The sequence below is a fragment of the Amia ocellicauda genome, chromosome 14 (genome assembly GCF_036373705.1).
Source record: "Amia ocellicauda isolate fAmiCal2 chromosome 14, fAmiCal2.hap1, whole genome shotgun sequence".
Taxonomy (NCBI): domain Eukaryota; kingdom Metazoa; phylum Chordata; class Actinopteri; order Amiiformes; family Amiidae; genus Amia; species Amia ocellicauda.
The window spans coordinates 15,480,485-15,497,889 of NC_089863.1; the positions used below are offsets into that span (position 1 = coordinate 15,480,485).

The 17,405-nt window shown below is 40.4% G+C and overlaps 1 protein-coding gene across 1 annotated transcript; it reads left to right on the forward strand.

The window, feature by feature from the left end:
* Positions 1-924: 924 nt before the first annotated feature.
* LOC136768841 (tryptase-2-like) lies at positions 925-9,018 on the forward strand. The gene is made up of 5 exons (XM_066723223.1): positions 925-1,426; positions 3,851-4,037; positions 4,701-4,966; positions 7,393-7,526; positions 8,504-9,018. The coding sequence occupies exons 1-5, from the start codon at positions 1,375-1,377 to the stop codon at positions 8,699-8,701; spliced, it is 837 nt and encodes a 278-aa protein (XP_066579320.1). The 5' UTR covers positions 925-1,374; the 3' UTR covers positions 8,702-9,018.
* Positions 9,019-17,405: the final 8,387 nt, after the last annotated feature.

Consider the following 17,405-nt stretch of genomic DNA (forward strand, 5'->3'; position numbering starts at 1 on the left):
CTCCAAGTGTTGTGTCTTATTTGGCTTGTATGTAATAATTTAACCAATAACCTATGTGTATCTTCTTTCCTTTTCAGGTTCCTAATGGAGACAGCATCAGAACAGCAGAGCAGAGAGTAAACAGCTCCACTATTTCAATAGCGATTCACTTGCAATAGATGATATCCCTGCAATGGCATCTTGTCTCTTTCTTTATGTCACACTTGCACATAAAGGTGTACTTAGCTTTGTTATGCTCAGCCGTCCCCGTTGTCCAGTCTGAGATTGTCTTTGCTGGCTGCCAGTCCAAACTCCGGATCACTTTCAAGTTCAGCATCCAGCCAAGGCACTCTCTGCATCTGTAAAAATAATTAACAAGTTATTTTTTGCCAAACCCTGTGGCTGATTCTGAACCTTCTTTGGGAAATTGACAGTGAGACGAAGAGAAGAGAAAGTTCCAAGTTCACAGAGAGAAAAAACTAATTTTATAAACAGGAACTCAGAGGTCTACATTGTATAACTAGAACGATAAGATAATAATAATTTAGGATCAATAGTCAAATAGCCAGAGCACACAGATTGCAGATGGAAGGATTTGGGGACAATAGTAAATTAGTTTACAATTGGATGGTTTAAAATTACAATAGTTACCAGGTATCAATTGAGGAATACGGTATAATAAAGTTAAAGTATAAAAGAAGAGCCATGTTACAACAGTTGGGGGTTAAAATGAAATCAACGTGTGTGTGTGTGTGTGTGTGTGTGTGTGTGCGTGTGTGTGTGCGTGTGTGCGTGTGTGCGTGAGAGAAAGAGAGAGAGCATGTATGTGTCAGATAAATAGAAGCTGGTTTGTGGACTGTGGGCGTGGTTGTAGGTGTCTTCCTATGACAGTGAGGTCTATATAAAGCGTGTTGTCTCCAGTGAGGTCCATTAGAGTGGGGGAGAGTCAGTGCTCTGTGTCCAGTGAGCTGCAGTAGTTGTTGAGAGTCGGTCCTCAGTGTCCAGTGAGCTGCAGTAGTTGTTGAGAGTCAGTGCTCAGTGTCCAGTGAGCTGCAGTAGTTGTTGAGAGTCAGTGCTCAGTGTCCAGTGAGCTGCAGTAGTTGTTGAGAGTCAGTGCTCAGTGTCCAGTGAGCTGCAGTAGTTGTTGAGAGTCAGTGCTCACTGTCCAGTGAGCTGCAGTAGTTGTTGAGAGTCAGTGCTCACTGTCCAGTGAGCTGCAGTAGTTGTTGAGAGTCAGTGCTCTGTGTCCAGTGAGCTGCAGTAGTTGTTGAGAGTCAGTGCTCTGTGTCCAGTGAGCTGCAGTAGTTGTTGAGAGTCAGTGCTCTGTGTCCAGTGAGCTGCAGTAGTTGTTGAGAGTCAGTCCTCAGTGTCCAGTGAGAATCCAGGAGGATCAAGATGCTTCTCCTGCAGCTGCTGTTCTCTGTGCTGCTCCTGAACACTCCTGAAGGTAAGACAGGATTTTTAAAGGACAATTAAAACTCTAAATTGTAATTGAAGTAAGCTGCTTCTGTCCTGGGTTTCTCTGGGTGTTTTATCAAAATTTACTTTAATTTAGTTATTTTTTCTATGTGACAGATTAAATAAATACATGGAAATCAATATAAAATGGCAATAAACTTCTGGTTTATTCCTTTCTCTCTCTATCACCTGTGCTTTTCTCTCCAAAGGTACAGTTCCTTTTGTGAGACCTGCAGCACATTAACACAGAGTAGAGAGGTTGGAGATAAGAAATTAGACATTAAGGAAGTTAGCGCAAGAGGTCTAACCGTAAGACATTAGACAATGACAGATATTGTGTTCACACATAGAGCACTTCTGATAATTGCAGGGCTTGTGTAATGTGTGAAGCAGAAGAGAGAGAGAGAGAGAGAGAGAGTGTTCTGGCTAAATTTTATGCAAGTTTACCATAGTGAATATGCAAAGATTTTCATGAAACATTGTTTCACTGAGGTTGTATCATAGCAAAAGAGCAGTTTCCTATGGGTTCAATATGTCTTCACTATACTTTACTATACTGGGTTATAGAGCCATGAAATACTACGATAAATATCTCTAAAGCCTGATGACTACGGAAGGCCAGTGTTCATAAAGGCCCAGTGTAGTAAAGCACTGGGAGAGCAGGATAAAAGTATAGTAATCCAACATAAAAATGGGCTGCAGCCACAGTAAAACACGTTAAAAGTACGTAAATCCTATGGCAAGTCTATCAGGGGAAGCTTGCATGAAGATGAAACCCTTCAGAAACAGTCTACTCCTGCTGGAGTCGGATGCACTGATTCCAGCCTAGTTGTCGCCTCACAGGGACCTGGTTTCTGAAATCATGAACACCCTGATACGAGCAACCGGCCCTAATCACGTCCGCTGATTCATTACAGTGCAGGATGTAGCGATGTCAGGAAACCAGATGCCAGGCATGAAGAATCAATGCTCCAGGGTAGACATGTCTTGCCACAGGATGTGCCACTGATAAGAGTATACAGGTTTTCAGCACCAATACTCCTCCCAATTCACATTCTCTTTCTCTCTCTCTCTCTCTCTCTCTCTCTCTCTCTCTCTCTCTCTCTCTGTTTAAATGTTGAAATGCTTTATTGGAATGACAAGCAGAACATGTTTGCCAAAGTAACCACACTTTACACCTACCAATCAATGTAAAATGTAGCCACTACGTCACCATATTAATGGGGAGAAAAATGTAATCAAGGTTATTTTATTGAGCAAGAACTTATAGCAGCATTACTCCAAAAACCACTTAAAAGTTCAACAGTTTATTTGTACACAGTGCTTAAATTGACAGTAATTGCTGAAAGAAAGCAGCAGCAAGTTAAAGTGCATTAGTAGTTTCTATAACAATGACATCAAGTTCAATATTAAAATAAAGAAATGTCCATATACTAATTAAAACGAGTCAATACAATTATAATAGCAATAAAGTCAACACCAATACATTAATATCAATACTAAATATTGTGAATATATCAGATGTTAATATAGCCGCAATGTTTCAATGAGAGGAGATTTAGTTACGTAAAAAGTGTAAAACCCAACCTCAAACCAAAATTAACAACAAACCAAATATTCCACACATGAAAAACAAAAGAACTTTCAGAACAGAACACTTCACAACCCAAAATGTCACATGCACTAATATTAGAAATAAATTAATATTAAAAGTTAATATATATTTGTAAAATAATTTATTTGTTGTTGCAACAACCTTAAAATTACAAATTTACCCTATCCATTAAACACAAAACAGACACAAGTTTCCCTGCACTTAAAAACTGGATACTTATCTTAATTACTTCAATTGGATCTCTCAATTGGAGCGTCTCAATGTATTACATAAATGCTGGTTTTCCAAACTTTAAAACAGCCCAATACACTTTTAGCGTCTTTTCACTCCCTCCACACTCAGTTCACAAGACAAGCTACTTTAATTGAATAATGATGCTCTCCGCTTAAATACACCTGCCTCACCAAAGACACACAATTACAACATTAACGATCAGCCCTTGTTCTACAGCAGTGCAATCTAAACACATGCATTCAGTATCAGTGTCAGTCGATTCTGGCCCAATGGTAGGAAGCTGTGAAATCTGCAGCCATCAGCAGCTCTCTCTCTTCTCTGGAGCACGAAGGTCTCTATACTTTGAGCAAAGGCCTCCATAGTATAGTCTCTCTCTCTCTCTCTCTGTCTGTCTCTATCTCTATCTCTCTCTTTCTGTCTCTCTGTCTGTCTCTCACAGTGGAGGATTCAGTGGGTCTCTACAATTACACTGAGTACAGTCTGGGTTTCCACTCTGCTGCTCGGTATGACTAACTTGTGGTCACTAACCCCCTCTAACCCCTTGTGGTCTACCTCTCTCCCCAGTGTCCAGCAGTCCTCAGTTCAGGAGCTCCATCGTGGGGGGACATGATGCGACGGAGGGACAGTGGCCCTGGATGGCCTATCTCAAGATCTTTTTGAAAAAAGCAGATCATTCTGAATGGTTCACTGAGTGTGGCGGCTCCCTGATCAGCGCCCAGTGGGTTCTCACTGCAGCGCACTGCTTTGACGGGTGAGCGGCTCCTCTGGTCTGACACGTCACACCCACATGTCTCCTTGAACAGAAACGCCAGACTCATATGTGCATAATTAGGGCTTTCAGGTCTTCAGTGCTTAGTCTCTTTATCACTACTTGCCTTTAACCCAGTGCTGGATTTAGCGATACCAGTAAACTGCAGTCTGAGAATGGGCCTCTTAATATGAAAGTGTAATAGATTTCAAGTTTTACATAATTGATTGAACAATACAGGCAACAGAGAGAAAAGACTTTAATACTGACACACAAGGTCATGTTTGATCAAATACAATATGGGATTAAGTGGAAAAAGAGAAAGTCATATTTAGGATATCTTAAAATATCTTTACCTAGTTATTGTCTCTAATTATTAGAGTAGAATTAGAATAATACACCTTCAAAATTCTCTACTAGAATAACACACTCTCACGGTTAGGCCTCAGCGTGTCATAAGCAGGCCCTGCTTTACTCACATGTGGTTAATGGTGCTCGAGTCCTGCGGCCCATTCCTGTGCTGAGGGAGCAAGTCATTTCACACACAGAGCTGGAGTTGAATTTGGGACAAACGCACTTGGGCTGTAACAGGGTAGTTCAGACGTGACATTGAAGGGGCAGCCGTGATAGGACTGTGTCTCACTATCCCACATTTATGATTTTCAGAACTTTCAATCAGGAAAAATCCAGGGTGCTCCTGGGGGAGATCAGCGTGACCGACAACCAAAACAAAATGATCAAGATACAGAAAGTCATCAAGCATGAGAAGTACCATAACTACGCCTCAGGAAATGATATCGCCTTGGTGCTGCTGAGTGAAAAACAGTCCTCGAATGCAGTGATCAGACCAGTCGATCTGTCCCGGGGGAATGAGGATTTCTCCAATAACGAGGAGTGCTGGATCACCGGCTGGGGGTTAACAAAAGACAATAGTAAGTGGCCACAAAAGCAGGAGTGTTTTAGCTTTGTGAAATCTTACCCTGCGTCAGTTTAAGTGAAACCTTGGACAAGAGGGAAACCACACACTCGGGAGTACAAACCCAAAAATAATGTATTAATTAAAAGCTATTTTAATCACAAATAACAATAAAGAAAGAAACAAAAGGCTGTCAATCTTGAGCCTCCATATCCAATTAACAATACAGAAAAGAGGAAAAATGGAAAAAAGAACAAAGGCTTATTCTTACAGACATGTACTTAAAGCAAATCACGGATTGATGTCATAGGAAGCATTTTCATTCGAAATCCACATTCAAACCAAGAGGGGTGAGGGATTTCAATGAATCAATCCAAAACAATTCTCTTTGTAACAATAAATGAAGATCCCCTCCCCTTCTGGGAAAATTTACCTTTTTAATTCCTAAGTAACGCAATGAAGAAATTGAACGTTCAGCATCAATTAAGTGAGCAGCCACAGGATAGGTTGTGTTTTGACATCTGATGGTACTACGGTGTTCAGCAATTCTGGATTTGAGAGATCGAGAGATTTTTCCAATGTATGCTTTACCAGAAGGGCAAGATATCATGTAAAAAATCTCTAACCCGGATATTTCTAAAGAACTTAATCAAATCAACTTTAGTGTAAAAATCATTAATGAAAGTAGTAGGAACAAAAGATAAACCCTTGTCTAACACACTAAAATGCGAAGAAGAAAGATCCTTACTTGAAAGATTGAAAATGTTCTATTCTGGGACACATTGTAAGCTCTCGTATTTGGTTACATCATTGACCATGGTTGTGCCATGCCCTTTCCTTTTGCCCCTCCTGGTGACCACGGTCGTTGTAGTCCATTGTCTCTCTTAAAAAAAGATTCTCTCTGGTAAGAGATTTGTTATCTGATGACATAAAATCAGAAGAGCTAGAAATATAGCCTGGGTTGCGTTTGAAGGTTTTTCTGCACTGGTTGTTGCTGTGATGCAGGAATGAGAAGTTCGGAGTGTCACTTTTGTGCCAGGGATAAACACTGTTGTCCGTTTTATATTGTTATATTGTCCTGTTTAACCCCTGTTTGCAAACCTAATTTCCCCTTGGGGACAATAAAGAATTGAAAATAAAAAAAAAACTCACAAAAAAGGGAAGAATATACACTCACCTAAAGGATTATTAGGAACACCATACTAATACTGTGTTTGACCCCCTTTCGCCTTCAGAACTGCCTTAATTCTACGTGGCATTGATTCAACAAGGTGCTGAAAGCATTCTTTAGAAATGTTGGCCCATATTGATAGGATAGCATCTTGCAGTTGATGGAGATTTGTGGGATGCACATCCAGGGCACGAAGCTCCCGTTCCACCACATCCCAAAGATGCTCTATTGGGTTGAGATCTGGTGACTGTGGGGGCCAGTTTAGTACAGTGAACTCATTGTCATGTTCAAGAAACCAATTTGAAAAGATTCGACCTTTGTGACATGGTGCATTATCCTGCTGGAAGTAGCCATCAGAGGATGGGTACATGGTGGTCATAAAGGGATGGACATGGTCAGAAACAATGCTCAGGTAGGCCGTGGCATTTAAACGATTCCCAATTGGCACTAAGGGGCCTAAAGTGTGCCAAGAAAACATCCCCACACCATTACACCACCACCACCAGCCTGCACAGTGGTAACAAGGCATGATGGATCCATGTTCTCATTCTGTTTACGCCAAATTCTGACTCTACCATCTGAATGTCTCAACAGAAATCGAGACTCATCAGACCAGGCAACATTTTTCCAGTCTTCAACTGTCCAATTTTGGTGAGCTTGTGCAAATTGTAGCCTCTTTTTCCTATTTGTAGTGGAGATGAGTGGTACCCGGTGGGGTCTTCTGCTGTTGTAGCCCATCCGCATCAAGGTTGTACGTGTTGTGGCTTCACAAATGCTTTGCTGCATACCTCGGTTGTAACGAGTGTTTATTTCAGTCAAAGTTGCTCTTCTATCAGCTTGAATCAGTCGGCCCATTCTCCTCTGACCTCTAGCATCAACAAGGCATTTTCGCCCACAGGACTGCCGCATACTGGATGTTTTTCCCTTTTCACATCATTCTTTGTAAACCCTAGAAATGGTTGTGCGTGAAAATCCCAGTAACTGAGCAGATTGTGAAATACTCAGACCGGCCCGTCTGGCACCAACAACCATGCCACGCTCAAAATTGCTTAAATCACCTTTCTTTCCCATTCAGACATTCAGTTTGGAGTTCAGGAGATTGTCTTGACCAGGACCACACCCCTAAATGCATTGAAGCAACTGCCATGTGATTGGTTGGTTAGATAATTGCATTAATGAGAAATTGAACAGGTGTTCCTAATAATCCTTTAGATGAGTGTACATTAGGTTTTTCTTTTTTTTTTAAATTCTATTTCTATGTCTGTCTGCAGTTCCTCTCCCAAATCCCAAAATCCTGCAGAATGTCAAGGTTGCTGTTTGGACAGCAGATCTGTGCAAGAAAGGCTGGGGAAATGCTGCAGATCACACACTCTGCGCTGGGACAGAGACAGAGGGGGCCTGCATGGTGAGTGTGGGGGCTGTAGGCTGCAACATCCCTGCTACAGGCTCGTCAATCTTTGCATACACTGTTTAGCTTTTTTAAAAGGAGTGACGGATGTATTACTGAAGACATACAGCATTTAACCCATCTAAAGTCTCGGGTTGATTAATTTCATCTGAAAGGCATGACACATTCTAAAACAAGCGACTTCTATTAACTACAATAAACAGAACACAAAGGACAAAAGAAGAATATAAAGAAAAGTACAGTGAGGGGGTTGTTGTGTGCAGGTTCTGCTTAGGGCCCTACTGTAGTCTGATTGTAGGCTTGCAAAGTACAGTACTGTACATTGTTTTATTCTTATGTCTGCTTGAGCTGTACTTAACTACTTGCTTTGTGAAAACAAAATACAGTAGATTTAAGCATTTGTGATACTGTAAAAAGAGTATAGTTAAGTTTATGACCACATGTACAGTACTGTAGAAACATTCAGATTCAGTTTTTGTCTGTATAAAATGTGTGTTTGGTTGACACAAAGTAAATGATATTTAAGGGGGAAAATAGAAATCGTTTTAAATACTATATACTTTTAAATACTGTACACAATTACTGTATTACAGTAGGGCCTACTGGTGCAGCCTACTGTAAAATACCTTATTACATTATTGTTTTAAGTTTTAAGTTTTGTAAAAGATGCATCTTTATTAAAATAAGAATCATATTTAAAATAAAAACCTTGAATTTATTGCAAACATCATGTAGAAAATGTGTTTTGTTTGATTTTTAAATACCCTCACTATAACGACACCCCTGCTATATCACCAGTTTTGCCCATGGTTTTACCAGGCAGTACAATGAGAGCTGAATTAATTCATGCATGCATGTAAACATCTAATTATTGATTGATTCACTGATTGTGCTGTATCAATCGTAAGGAACTGTATCTAAATTATCATCATATTTGTGTTCCTGATTGTCTCTCTCTCTCTCTTTCTCTGCAGGGGGATAGTGGAGGTCCTCTGGTCTGTAAGGTGAATGACCTCTGGGTCCAGGCTGGTATCGTGAGTTACGGGTATAATCACTGCAAACCCCCCTTGAAGCCCACAGTGTTCACTCAGGTCTCCAGCTTCCTGCCCTGGATAAAGAAGCATGCAGCACCCTCTCCTGGCTCCCAAGCTCAAGAGACAGAGAGAGAGTGAAGACAGGAACACCATGTCATTATATTAGCAAACCAACATATACACTGACTTGATGTGTCATCGGCTATTGCTTCTCCAGTTTCCCCTTAATGTAAAAAGGGTGCAAATTAGAGAAAATGCTGCCTGAGCTGTTTTCTCTTAATGTCTATAAATTCAGTGCTATAGTTTTTTACAGCTTTACTCTGTGTTCATCCCTGAGGGCTGCCCTGCTCTCTCCTCTCCCACTGTGATATCAGCTGCTGCTCTTGGCTCTGCTCTGCTGTGAGAGATCAGTTGTACTGAGACTCTGCTGAACAGCTCAATAAAACCACAAAGCATTCAAACACCTGGTCTGGGGCTGCACTTCATTTATTCATCCATCACCTGCCAGATCAGGTTTTTTCATTTGCAAAGATGTTAAAATAACAGACCTATGTATTCCAACAGGTCTTGACAACTTGTGTGGCATCAGGTCCTTTCCATTACAGAGACACACAGGACAGAGATTGTCAGATATCTGCCCATTCTGTCCATGAAAATGCTTTATTTCACCACTACCACCCTTAGCATAGCTTTAGGGAGAGGAAAACAGCATGCAAAGTGACATGTGATGAATTGTAACTGTCCATATTTCAAAACATTACTCTAAAGTCATACTTTTTTTTTTATTGAAATCATTTATTTTTACCACGACCACTGAGACACAGTGAGCTGCAGTCTCTGCTATATTGGGGGTGTTTCTCCCAATAGAACTGGTCAGCTGATTCAGGATTGTCTATCTGATTGATATCGGCTGTTGTGCAACGTGAAGCAAGACTAAGTGAGAGTGCGTGTGTGTGTGTGTAAGAGAGAGAGAGAGAGACACAGAGAGAGAGAGAGAGAGAGAGAGAGAGAGAGAGAGTGAGAGAATTGACTCCTACTGGAACTGTGTGCTTTGTAGTTAAGGTCTTTCTTGAGATCAGGCTGAAGTATGAGCCTGGATATATTAACCCATATATATATTAACCTGGTCAGTGATCGCTGGGTGCTCACTGCAGCGCACTGCTTTGATAAGTGAGTGTCTTTTATGTCTGTCTTCTATGTGTCAGATTGCATCTGAGCTCTATTAGCATGCATGAGATCAGCTAATCCACATGAACAACTGATGTGCTGCAAGAGGAATGTTAATTGTGAATTCTACTGCTATTTACATTACATCACTATCACTATTTCTGTCACAGTTACTATTACTATCACTATTGCTGTCATAATTACTATTTATATAACCAGGGATGGGCAGTATTTATGATGCATGTTTTTAAAATATGTATTTCAAATACAAAATAGGATTTTGTAATTTGTATTTTATAGGACAGATGGAAATGGCTTCATATTTTGTATCAAAATACTTTAGTGTTTTGTATTTTGTAAAATACTTTGGGAGAAGTCTACATGATGACATCATAAAAATGCTGCCTCTGATTGGTGCCTACTTGTGCTTGGTGCCCAGACTTGTTTTGATCAGAACAGAAAATTGATCCATATCTGAAGAAAAAGGTCAAGGTGAGAAACGTGTAGGTTGCCAGCTTTCCATCGATGTTTGGCATAAATTGCTACAATTTGTAACAGTTCATGTTAAGTTTTGGTGTTTGTTTTAGTAGCCTAGGCTAAACCATTTACCAATTTACGTAATGTTCTAGCTAACTATTTGACCCGAGTAGCAGCCCTCACAGTTAACGTTAGCTTGCTACTTTCAGCCTATGTTAAGTTTTCGTTGGTTGTGCACAAGAAACATTAAAGCGTTTCAGTGTTAATGCCACGATATGGTGTAACTTGTTAAATGCACACACGTGTGCCTTATTGTCATTAACAACGTTGTGCTGCAATGCCATTAAAGAACAGGTTGTCAACCCATCCACCACTCCTTGGCAAGCTCTGTTGCTACTTTCTGATTATGTTTCTGTCTACATTTAAAATCCAAACATATTGATCATTTAATAATTGTTGACAAAGTGCTAAAATGATTGTTTTCAACCTCCAAATAGGTGTCCAATGATTGATCAATAAATAATTGAATGCTAAATGATTGTACCCTAATTGAAGTAGCTGTTTAGTAGGATCATGATTTTGCATACCATTGCATGAATGACTGCCTGACACATAATTTATTATATTTATGATTAACAATCAAATGATTCATTACTTAGAAACTAGTTGCAATTAATAAAGGTGCCATCAGTTGTCTTCTTATGAATGACTTGTTTGTCATTGAGTCAGTGTTGCTGATTAAAAGTAGACCCTTCATTACCAAACACCAAGTAACTGTTAAAAAACTGTTAGTTAAACATTAAACTGTTTGTTACTTTAAAACTAACCTTCGAGTCTTCGCTAAGACTCTGACCCCCTCCTGATTTAGATGCACCCTGTCATGGAGGTGCCAGGGGCGCACAGAGGGGTGGTGTGCCAGGTGTATCTGAACACCACAAACTCCAGCTCCAGCATTGCCAGGCACTCCCGCACGTGCTCGATGCTGCTGGGTGTGGTGGTGGAGGTAGGGAGGGACTGGATGGGGTCCAGTGTCATGCTCTCTTGAATTGGAGCTGGATCCTCATGGTCGGTGCTCTTGGGGGGGGGGGCAGGCGTTGGGAATGATTTCTCCTCCTCTGCCTCTTCTTTCAGTTTGTCCCGCTGTGGTAGATGTTGACACTGAGCACTGTGCCGTCCGGGTCCGAGTCCTCCCCAATGAGAACCTGCCTGCCGTAGCTGATCCCCCTTTTCTTAATGTTGCTGTATGTCCGGCACACAGCAGCGCGCCAGGCCTGGGTGTGCTCCGTGAAGAAGATGAGGTTGCATCTCATCCTCTTGTCTCCTGCCTGAGCAAAGTCTGTGCACAGACACTCAGGGTTGCTCTTCAGCACCTCCAGTCTGTGCTCTTCCTGGTCTTTGCGTTGCTGCCTCAGCAGGTCCTGCATCTCCTGCTCGCTGCATGATGAGCGGTCTCCATGGCAACCAGGCGATTTGAATACGATGTTGCAGTTTCCAACTGAATTTCCAACTGAATTTCCAACTGAATTTCCAACTGCCACTTTCTGAATATACACTCACTGCTAAACTTTAACTTTACTTTGATATTATACTATTATTATATATTATATAGAGTAATTGATGATTTACCTCTTCTTCAGTGGTTTTCTTTCTTCCTTCTAATTTAGTTTCTTCAATCTTTCCTTTCTTTGCTTTATGCTTCTGATCCTTGTCTTCGGGATTTCTTTCTTCTTTTTTAAATGTTTTTGTAATATTTCACCAATGTTTTATTTCTCTTTGGTGTTAATTATTACTTCATTTATCTGTATTATATAGTATATAGTATTTTATTCCATCAAGAAACAATATATATTTTAATATATATATAATTCCTTTTCTTTGTCTGATTGCTGGTTGCATCGATGAACGTGTCCGATCGGGATGTTTTTTTTGTTCCTGGGTAGTAAGTATTATTTCCTAATTGCTTATGCCTCAAAAGTACAGAAAATGACTATTATTCCCCACAAAGTTTGCTATTGTGACCAGGAGAGTGATATTTTGAAATGTACCTATTTCCAATGAGAAAACAGGCAAATTTGTGTCTTTTCATTCACATAAAGTCAGAAAAAAAAAACATATGAATCCAAATTAACATGTATTTATACTAAAGTAATACAAAAATGACTACAAAAGATTTTGAAGTGAGTAGTTTTTCTCACTTCTAAATCTTCTAAATCTTCCTGTGTATGTGCCGAACCTGCACGGGGAACACTGGGTGGTAGCGAGTCCCCATCTCCCATTAATAAACTTGGGTGGCGTTGTGGGACTAGGTTTGAGTTCAGTGTTCACCGCCACCCGTGTGTATGTGTAGAGCGCCAACATCTGACTTTTCTTCCTCAATGGGAGAACAAAACATGTATATTACACTCTCCAATTATCATAACTTGCTATTACATCAATCATACATGACAGATACATCAATATACTCAATGTCTGTGTCAATAAAATCATTTAATATAACATTTGAAATGTGTCTGCAGTAGCCATTTTTTCCACCAGGCAGCACCGAAAATTTCGGTCGCACCCCTCTTTTAAGGGAAAAGTCCCACTACTAGAAGTATGATTTGACAAATAAACTGCATATCAATTTAAAGTAGAGGGTTTCACCAATATGGGTCTGAATGCGATATAGAAATGGCCCAATAGAAATAAATAGAAACACATTTATTTCCCTTACCTCATGTTTAAAAAAGGTAAATCAATCAGCGCATAGCCAGCTCTTACATGATATATTAATTTGCTTGTCTATATGTCTGTATTTGTTTTTGACAAATCAGTTGGGACTTGGTAGTTATGAGCGTGAAAATAAGTGTTTGTGAGTATTTTTGCCGAGTCACCAATTTTATGTTGCACTCTTGAAAGAAACATGAACAAATCTGTCACCCTCTTTGCAACATTTTTTTTTTCGTCTCGGTTCAAATTAACTTTTCATGGAACAGAGCAATTTGTTTGTATTTTTTTGTTTGTTTGCTAGAGAGCACACACTATTCCTTTCTCTCCCAGCTCTATATGGTAACGTCCTGCCTCTCTTAAAGTCCCAGGTTGCAATTAAGACAATAGCTTACCTATAAATGATTATTAAGCCAACACAAGAATAACAGTAACTGGCAAACACATGTATGATACATCTGTGGGCTCAACACACACACTCCAAGTGCACAGAGAATCAGAATTTTCTGCACATCCACCGATTCCCCACAGGCCCACAGACAGACTCACAGACCTGTTGGGTTAAGATGCTGCTCCTGCAGCTGCTGTGTTGCCTGCTGACACTGAACACCCTGAAAGGTAAGAGAGCAATTAAAAAACTCACTGGGAGAGAAAAGGGAATCAATCACAATATCTGCAATGACTGACTTTGTCTTACCCCCTCGGTCTCTCCTATGCTATTCTACATGTACCTAAGTGAGGTATATTCTATCTCCATAGTCTCTCTCTCGTCCAAGATTGAAACGAATACAGAATTGCTATATACACTCACCTAAAGGATTATTAGGAACACCATACTAATACAGTGTTTGACCCCCTTTCGCCTTCAGAACTGCCTTCATTCTACGTGGCATTGATTCAACAAGGTGCTGAAAGCATTCTTTAGAAATGTTGGCCCATATTGATAGGATAGCATCTTGCAGTTGATGGAGATTTGTGGGATGCACATCCAGGGCACGAAGCTCCCGTTCCACCACATCCCAAAGATGCTCTATTGGGTTGAGATCTGGTGACTGTGGGGGCCAGTTTAGTACAGTGAACTCATTGTCATGTTCAAGAAACCAATTTGAAAAGATTCGACCTTTGTGACATGGTGCATTATCCTGCTGGAAGTAGCCATCAGAGGATGGGTACATGGTGGTCATAAAGGGATGGACATGGTCAGAAACAATGCTCAGGTAGGCCGTGGCATTTAAACGATGCCCAATTGGCACTAAGGGGCCTAAAGTGTGCCAAGAAAACATCCCCACACCATTACACCACCACCACCAGCCTGCACAGTGGTAACAAGGCATGATGGATCCATGTTCTCATTCTGTTTACGCCAAATTCTGACTCTACCATCTGAATGTCTCAACAGAAATCGAGACTCATCAGACCAGGCAACATTTTTCCAGTCTTCAACTGTCCAGTTTTGGTGAGCTTGTGCAAATTGTAGCCTCTTTTTCCTATTTGTAGTGGAGATGAGTGGTACCCGGTGGGGTCTTCTGCTGTTGTAGCCCATCCGCCTCAAGGTTGTACGTGTTGTGGCTTCACAAATGCTTTGCTGCATACCTCGGTTGTAACGAGTGGTTATTTCAGTCAAAGTTGCTCTTCTATCAGCTTGAATCAGTCGGCCCATTCTCCTCTGACCTCTAGCATCAACAAGGCATTTTCGCCCACAGGACTGCCGCATACTGGATGTTTTTCCCTTTTCACACCATTCTTTGTAAACCCTAGAAATGGTAGTGCGTGAAAATCCCAGTAACTGAGCAGATTGTGAAATACTCAGACCGGCCCGTCTGGCACCAACAACCATGCCACGCTCAAAATTGCTTAAATCACCTTTCTTTCCCATTCAGACTTTCAGTTTGGAGTTCAGGAGATTGTCTTGACCAGGACCACACCCCTAAATGCATTGAAGCAACTTCCATGTGATTGGTTGGTTAGATAATTGCATTCATGAGAAATTGAACAGGTGTTCCTAATAATCCTTTAGGTGAGTGTATGTGACTGCAGATAATGATGTTATAGCATATGATTGAGGTGTTATAGATCACAACAAAGTATCAAAATAGGATGTCACGGAAGTTATCTTATAATAATATACCTCTAATATCATTTGAATAACATTATAAAACCTATAAAGAACATAAATTAAATAAATTAAATCTCTCTCCTTCTCTCTTTTACTGTGTCTGTATTAGTGTGTTTATTAGTGAGTGATATTTATTTCCTCTTTCAAATTTAAATATAAATGCTGTCAAATTTGGCACGTCCAACATGAATAGTGTTACCAAAACTGTTTTACACAGTACATTCAATAACAATATCAATGTTTTGCCTTAAAATGTTATTACTCAAAAACAGTAATAAAACTTTGTGGAAAAGACTGTATTTCTGTGTGTCCAAATCTGACTCTGTTCATTCCTGAAGGACGGCCTGCTCTCTCCTCTCCCACTGTGATATCAGCTGCATCCCATGACCAGGTCTGGGGCTGCACTTCCTTACTGATGTGTGTTTGAGTTTAAATCCCTCAAGGCCCTGATTTTGACTGTGATGTCCACTGTCAGCTTATTGGATAATATTACTTCAAATTGTTTCAGAAATTATAAAATAATGTTATTAATTTGATACAGGACAGTGCCCAGTCTAGATTTTAAATATATTTTGTGAATGATGTGCATTTCAGCTCTGTGTATAGCTCCGGGTAGGCCAGGTCCAGTACAGTGTCTGTGTTGCTGAAGTGCTGCCCCAGACCAGGTCGTATGGATCTGGAGACACGGGCTGTGTTTGTGAGAGAGAGAGCAGGGCTTTTACAAGGCAGTAGCATTTTCTCTAATTTTCAGCATTCTTACATTAAGAGAGACAGTGATACCTCGTAATGAAAGCATGCCAGACTGTCACCACAAAAAGTGTAATTCTGTGTAATCATGAACTACCTAGAATGGTAGCCCTGGTAATAACTGTAAACACAGAAGTGTTAGGATGGAGTTTATAAATGTGATGCTTATTTTAGTCATTGTGTTCAACTTTATTATACAAAAAACAATTACAGAAGAAATAAAAAACGTAAAGGCCACTACAGAAGACATACATCACCCAGAAGGTGAAGGATAGCAAATAGAGAGGTAGCCATTTTTTTCATTTTTTTCCTTACTTTTCATCTTTAGGTAGATACATTCCGTACCATCCATGTCAGTATCAGATATGAAAGGATGCTGACAGGGCAGGGTATGATATGGATTTGTGGAAAACAACTCCATGCACTTTCACAACAGTGTCGTGGAAACACTGTCTGAGAGAGAGAGGCGGTAATGGAACAGAACAAAGAAAGCTTATAACACATTGAGTCAGTGTATATGTTAGACTGGTAATATACAGTGAGGGAAAAAAGTATTTGATCCCCTGCTGATTTTGTACGTTTGCCCACTGACAAAGAAATTATCAGTCTATAATTTTAATGGTAGGTGTATTTTAACAGTGAGAGACAGAATAACAACAACAAAATCAAGAAAAACGCATTTCAAAAAAGTTATAAATTGATTTGCATGTTAATGAGGGAAATAAGTATTTGATCCCCTATCAATCAGCAAGATTTCTGGCTCCCAGGTGTCTTTTATACAGGTAACGAGCTGAGATTAGGTGCACTCTCTTAAAGGGAGTGCTCCTAATCTCAGCTCATTACCTGTATAAAAGACACCTGTCCACAGAAGCAATCAATCAATCAGATTCAAAACTCTCCACCATGGCCAAGACCAAAGAGCTGTCCAAGGATGTCATGGACAAGATTGTAGACCTACACAAGGCTGGAATGGGCTACAAGACCATCGCCAAGCAGCTTGGTGAGAAGGTGACAACAGTTGGTGCGATTATTCGCAAATGCAAGAAACACAAAATTACTGTCAGTCTCCCTCGGTCTGGGGCTCCATGCAAGATCTCACCTCGTGGAGTTTCAATGATCATGAGAACGGTGAGGAATCAGCCCAGAACTACACAGACCTTAATCCCATAGAAAATCTGTGGAGGGAGCTGAAGGTTCGAGTTGCCAAACGTCAGCCTCGAAACCTTAATGACTTGGAGAGGATCTGCAAGGAGGAGTGGGACAAAATCCCTCCTGAGACAAGAAACGTCTGACCTCTGTGATTGCCAACAAGGGTTTTGCCACCAAGTACTAAGTCGAAGGGGTCAAATACTTATTTCCCTCATTAACATGCAAATCAATTCATAACTTGAAATGTGTTTTTCTGGATTTTTTTGTTGTTATTCTGTCTCTCACTGTTAAAATACACCTACCATTAAAATTATAGACTGATTATTTCTTTGTCAGTGGGCAAACGTACAAAATCAGCAGGGGATCAAATACTTTTTTCCCTCACTGTAGCAACATTGTGTTCATTTGTTTTGCCTTGTCTTGACTTCTGTCTCCGTTTCACATGCATTGAGCTGGGGTGTGTGAATAGTTTTTACCAAC

What these genes read in the sequence shown, in the direction of transcription:
- LOC136768841 (XM_066723223.1), top strand. Translation starts at nt 1,375, where the DNA reads ATGCTTCTCCTGCAGCTGCTGTTCTCTGTGCTGCTCCTGAACACTCCT. An exon ending in GCTCCTGAACACTCCTGAAG is followed by an intron (nt 1,427 to 3,850) that starts GTAAGACAGGAT and finishes CTCTCTCCCCAG; the next exon opens with TGTCCAGCAGTCCTCAGTTC. An exon ending in GCAGCGCACTGCTTTGACGG is followed by an intron (nt 4,038 to 4,700) that starts GTGAGCGGCTCC and finishes TATGATTTTCAG; the next exon opens with AACTTTCAATCAGGAAAAAT.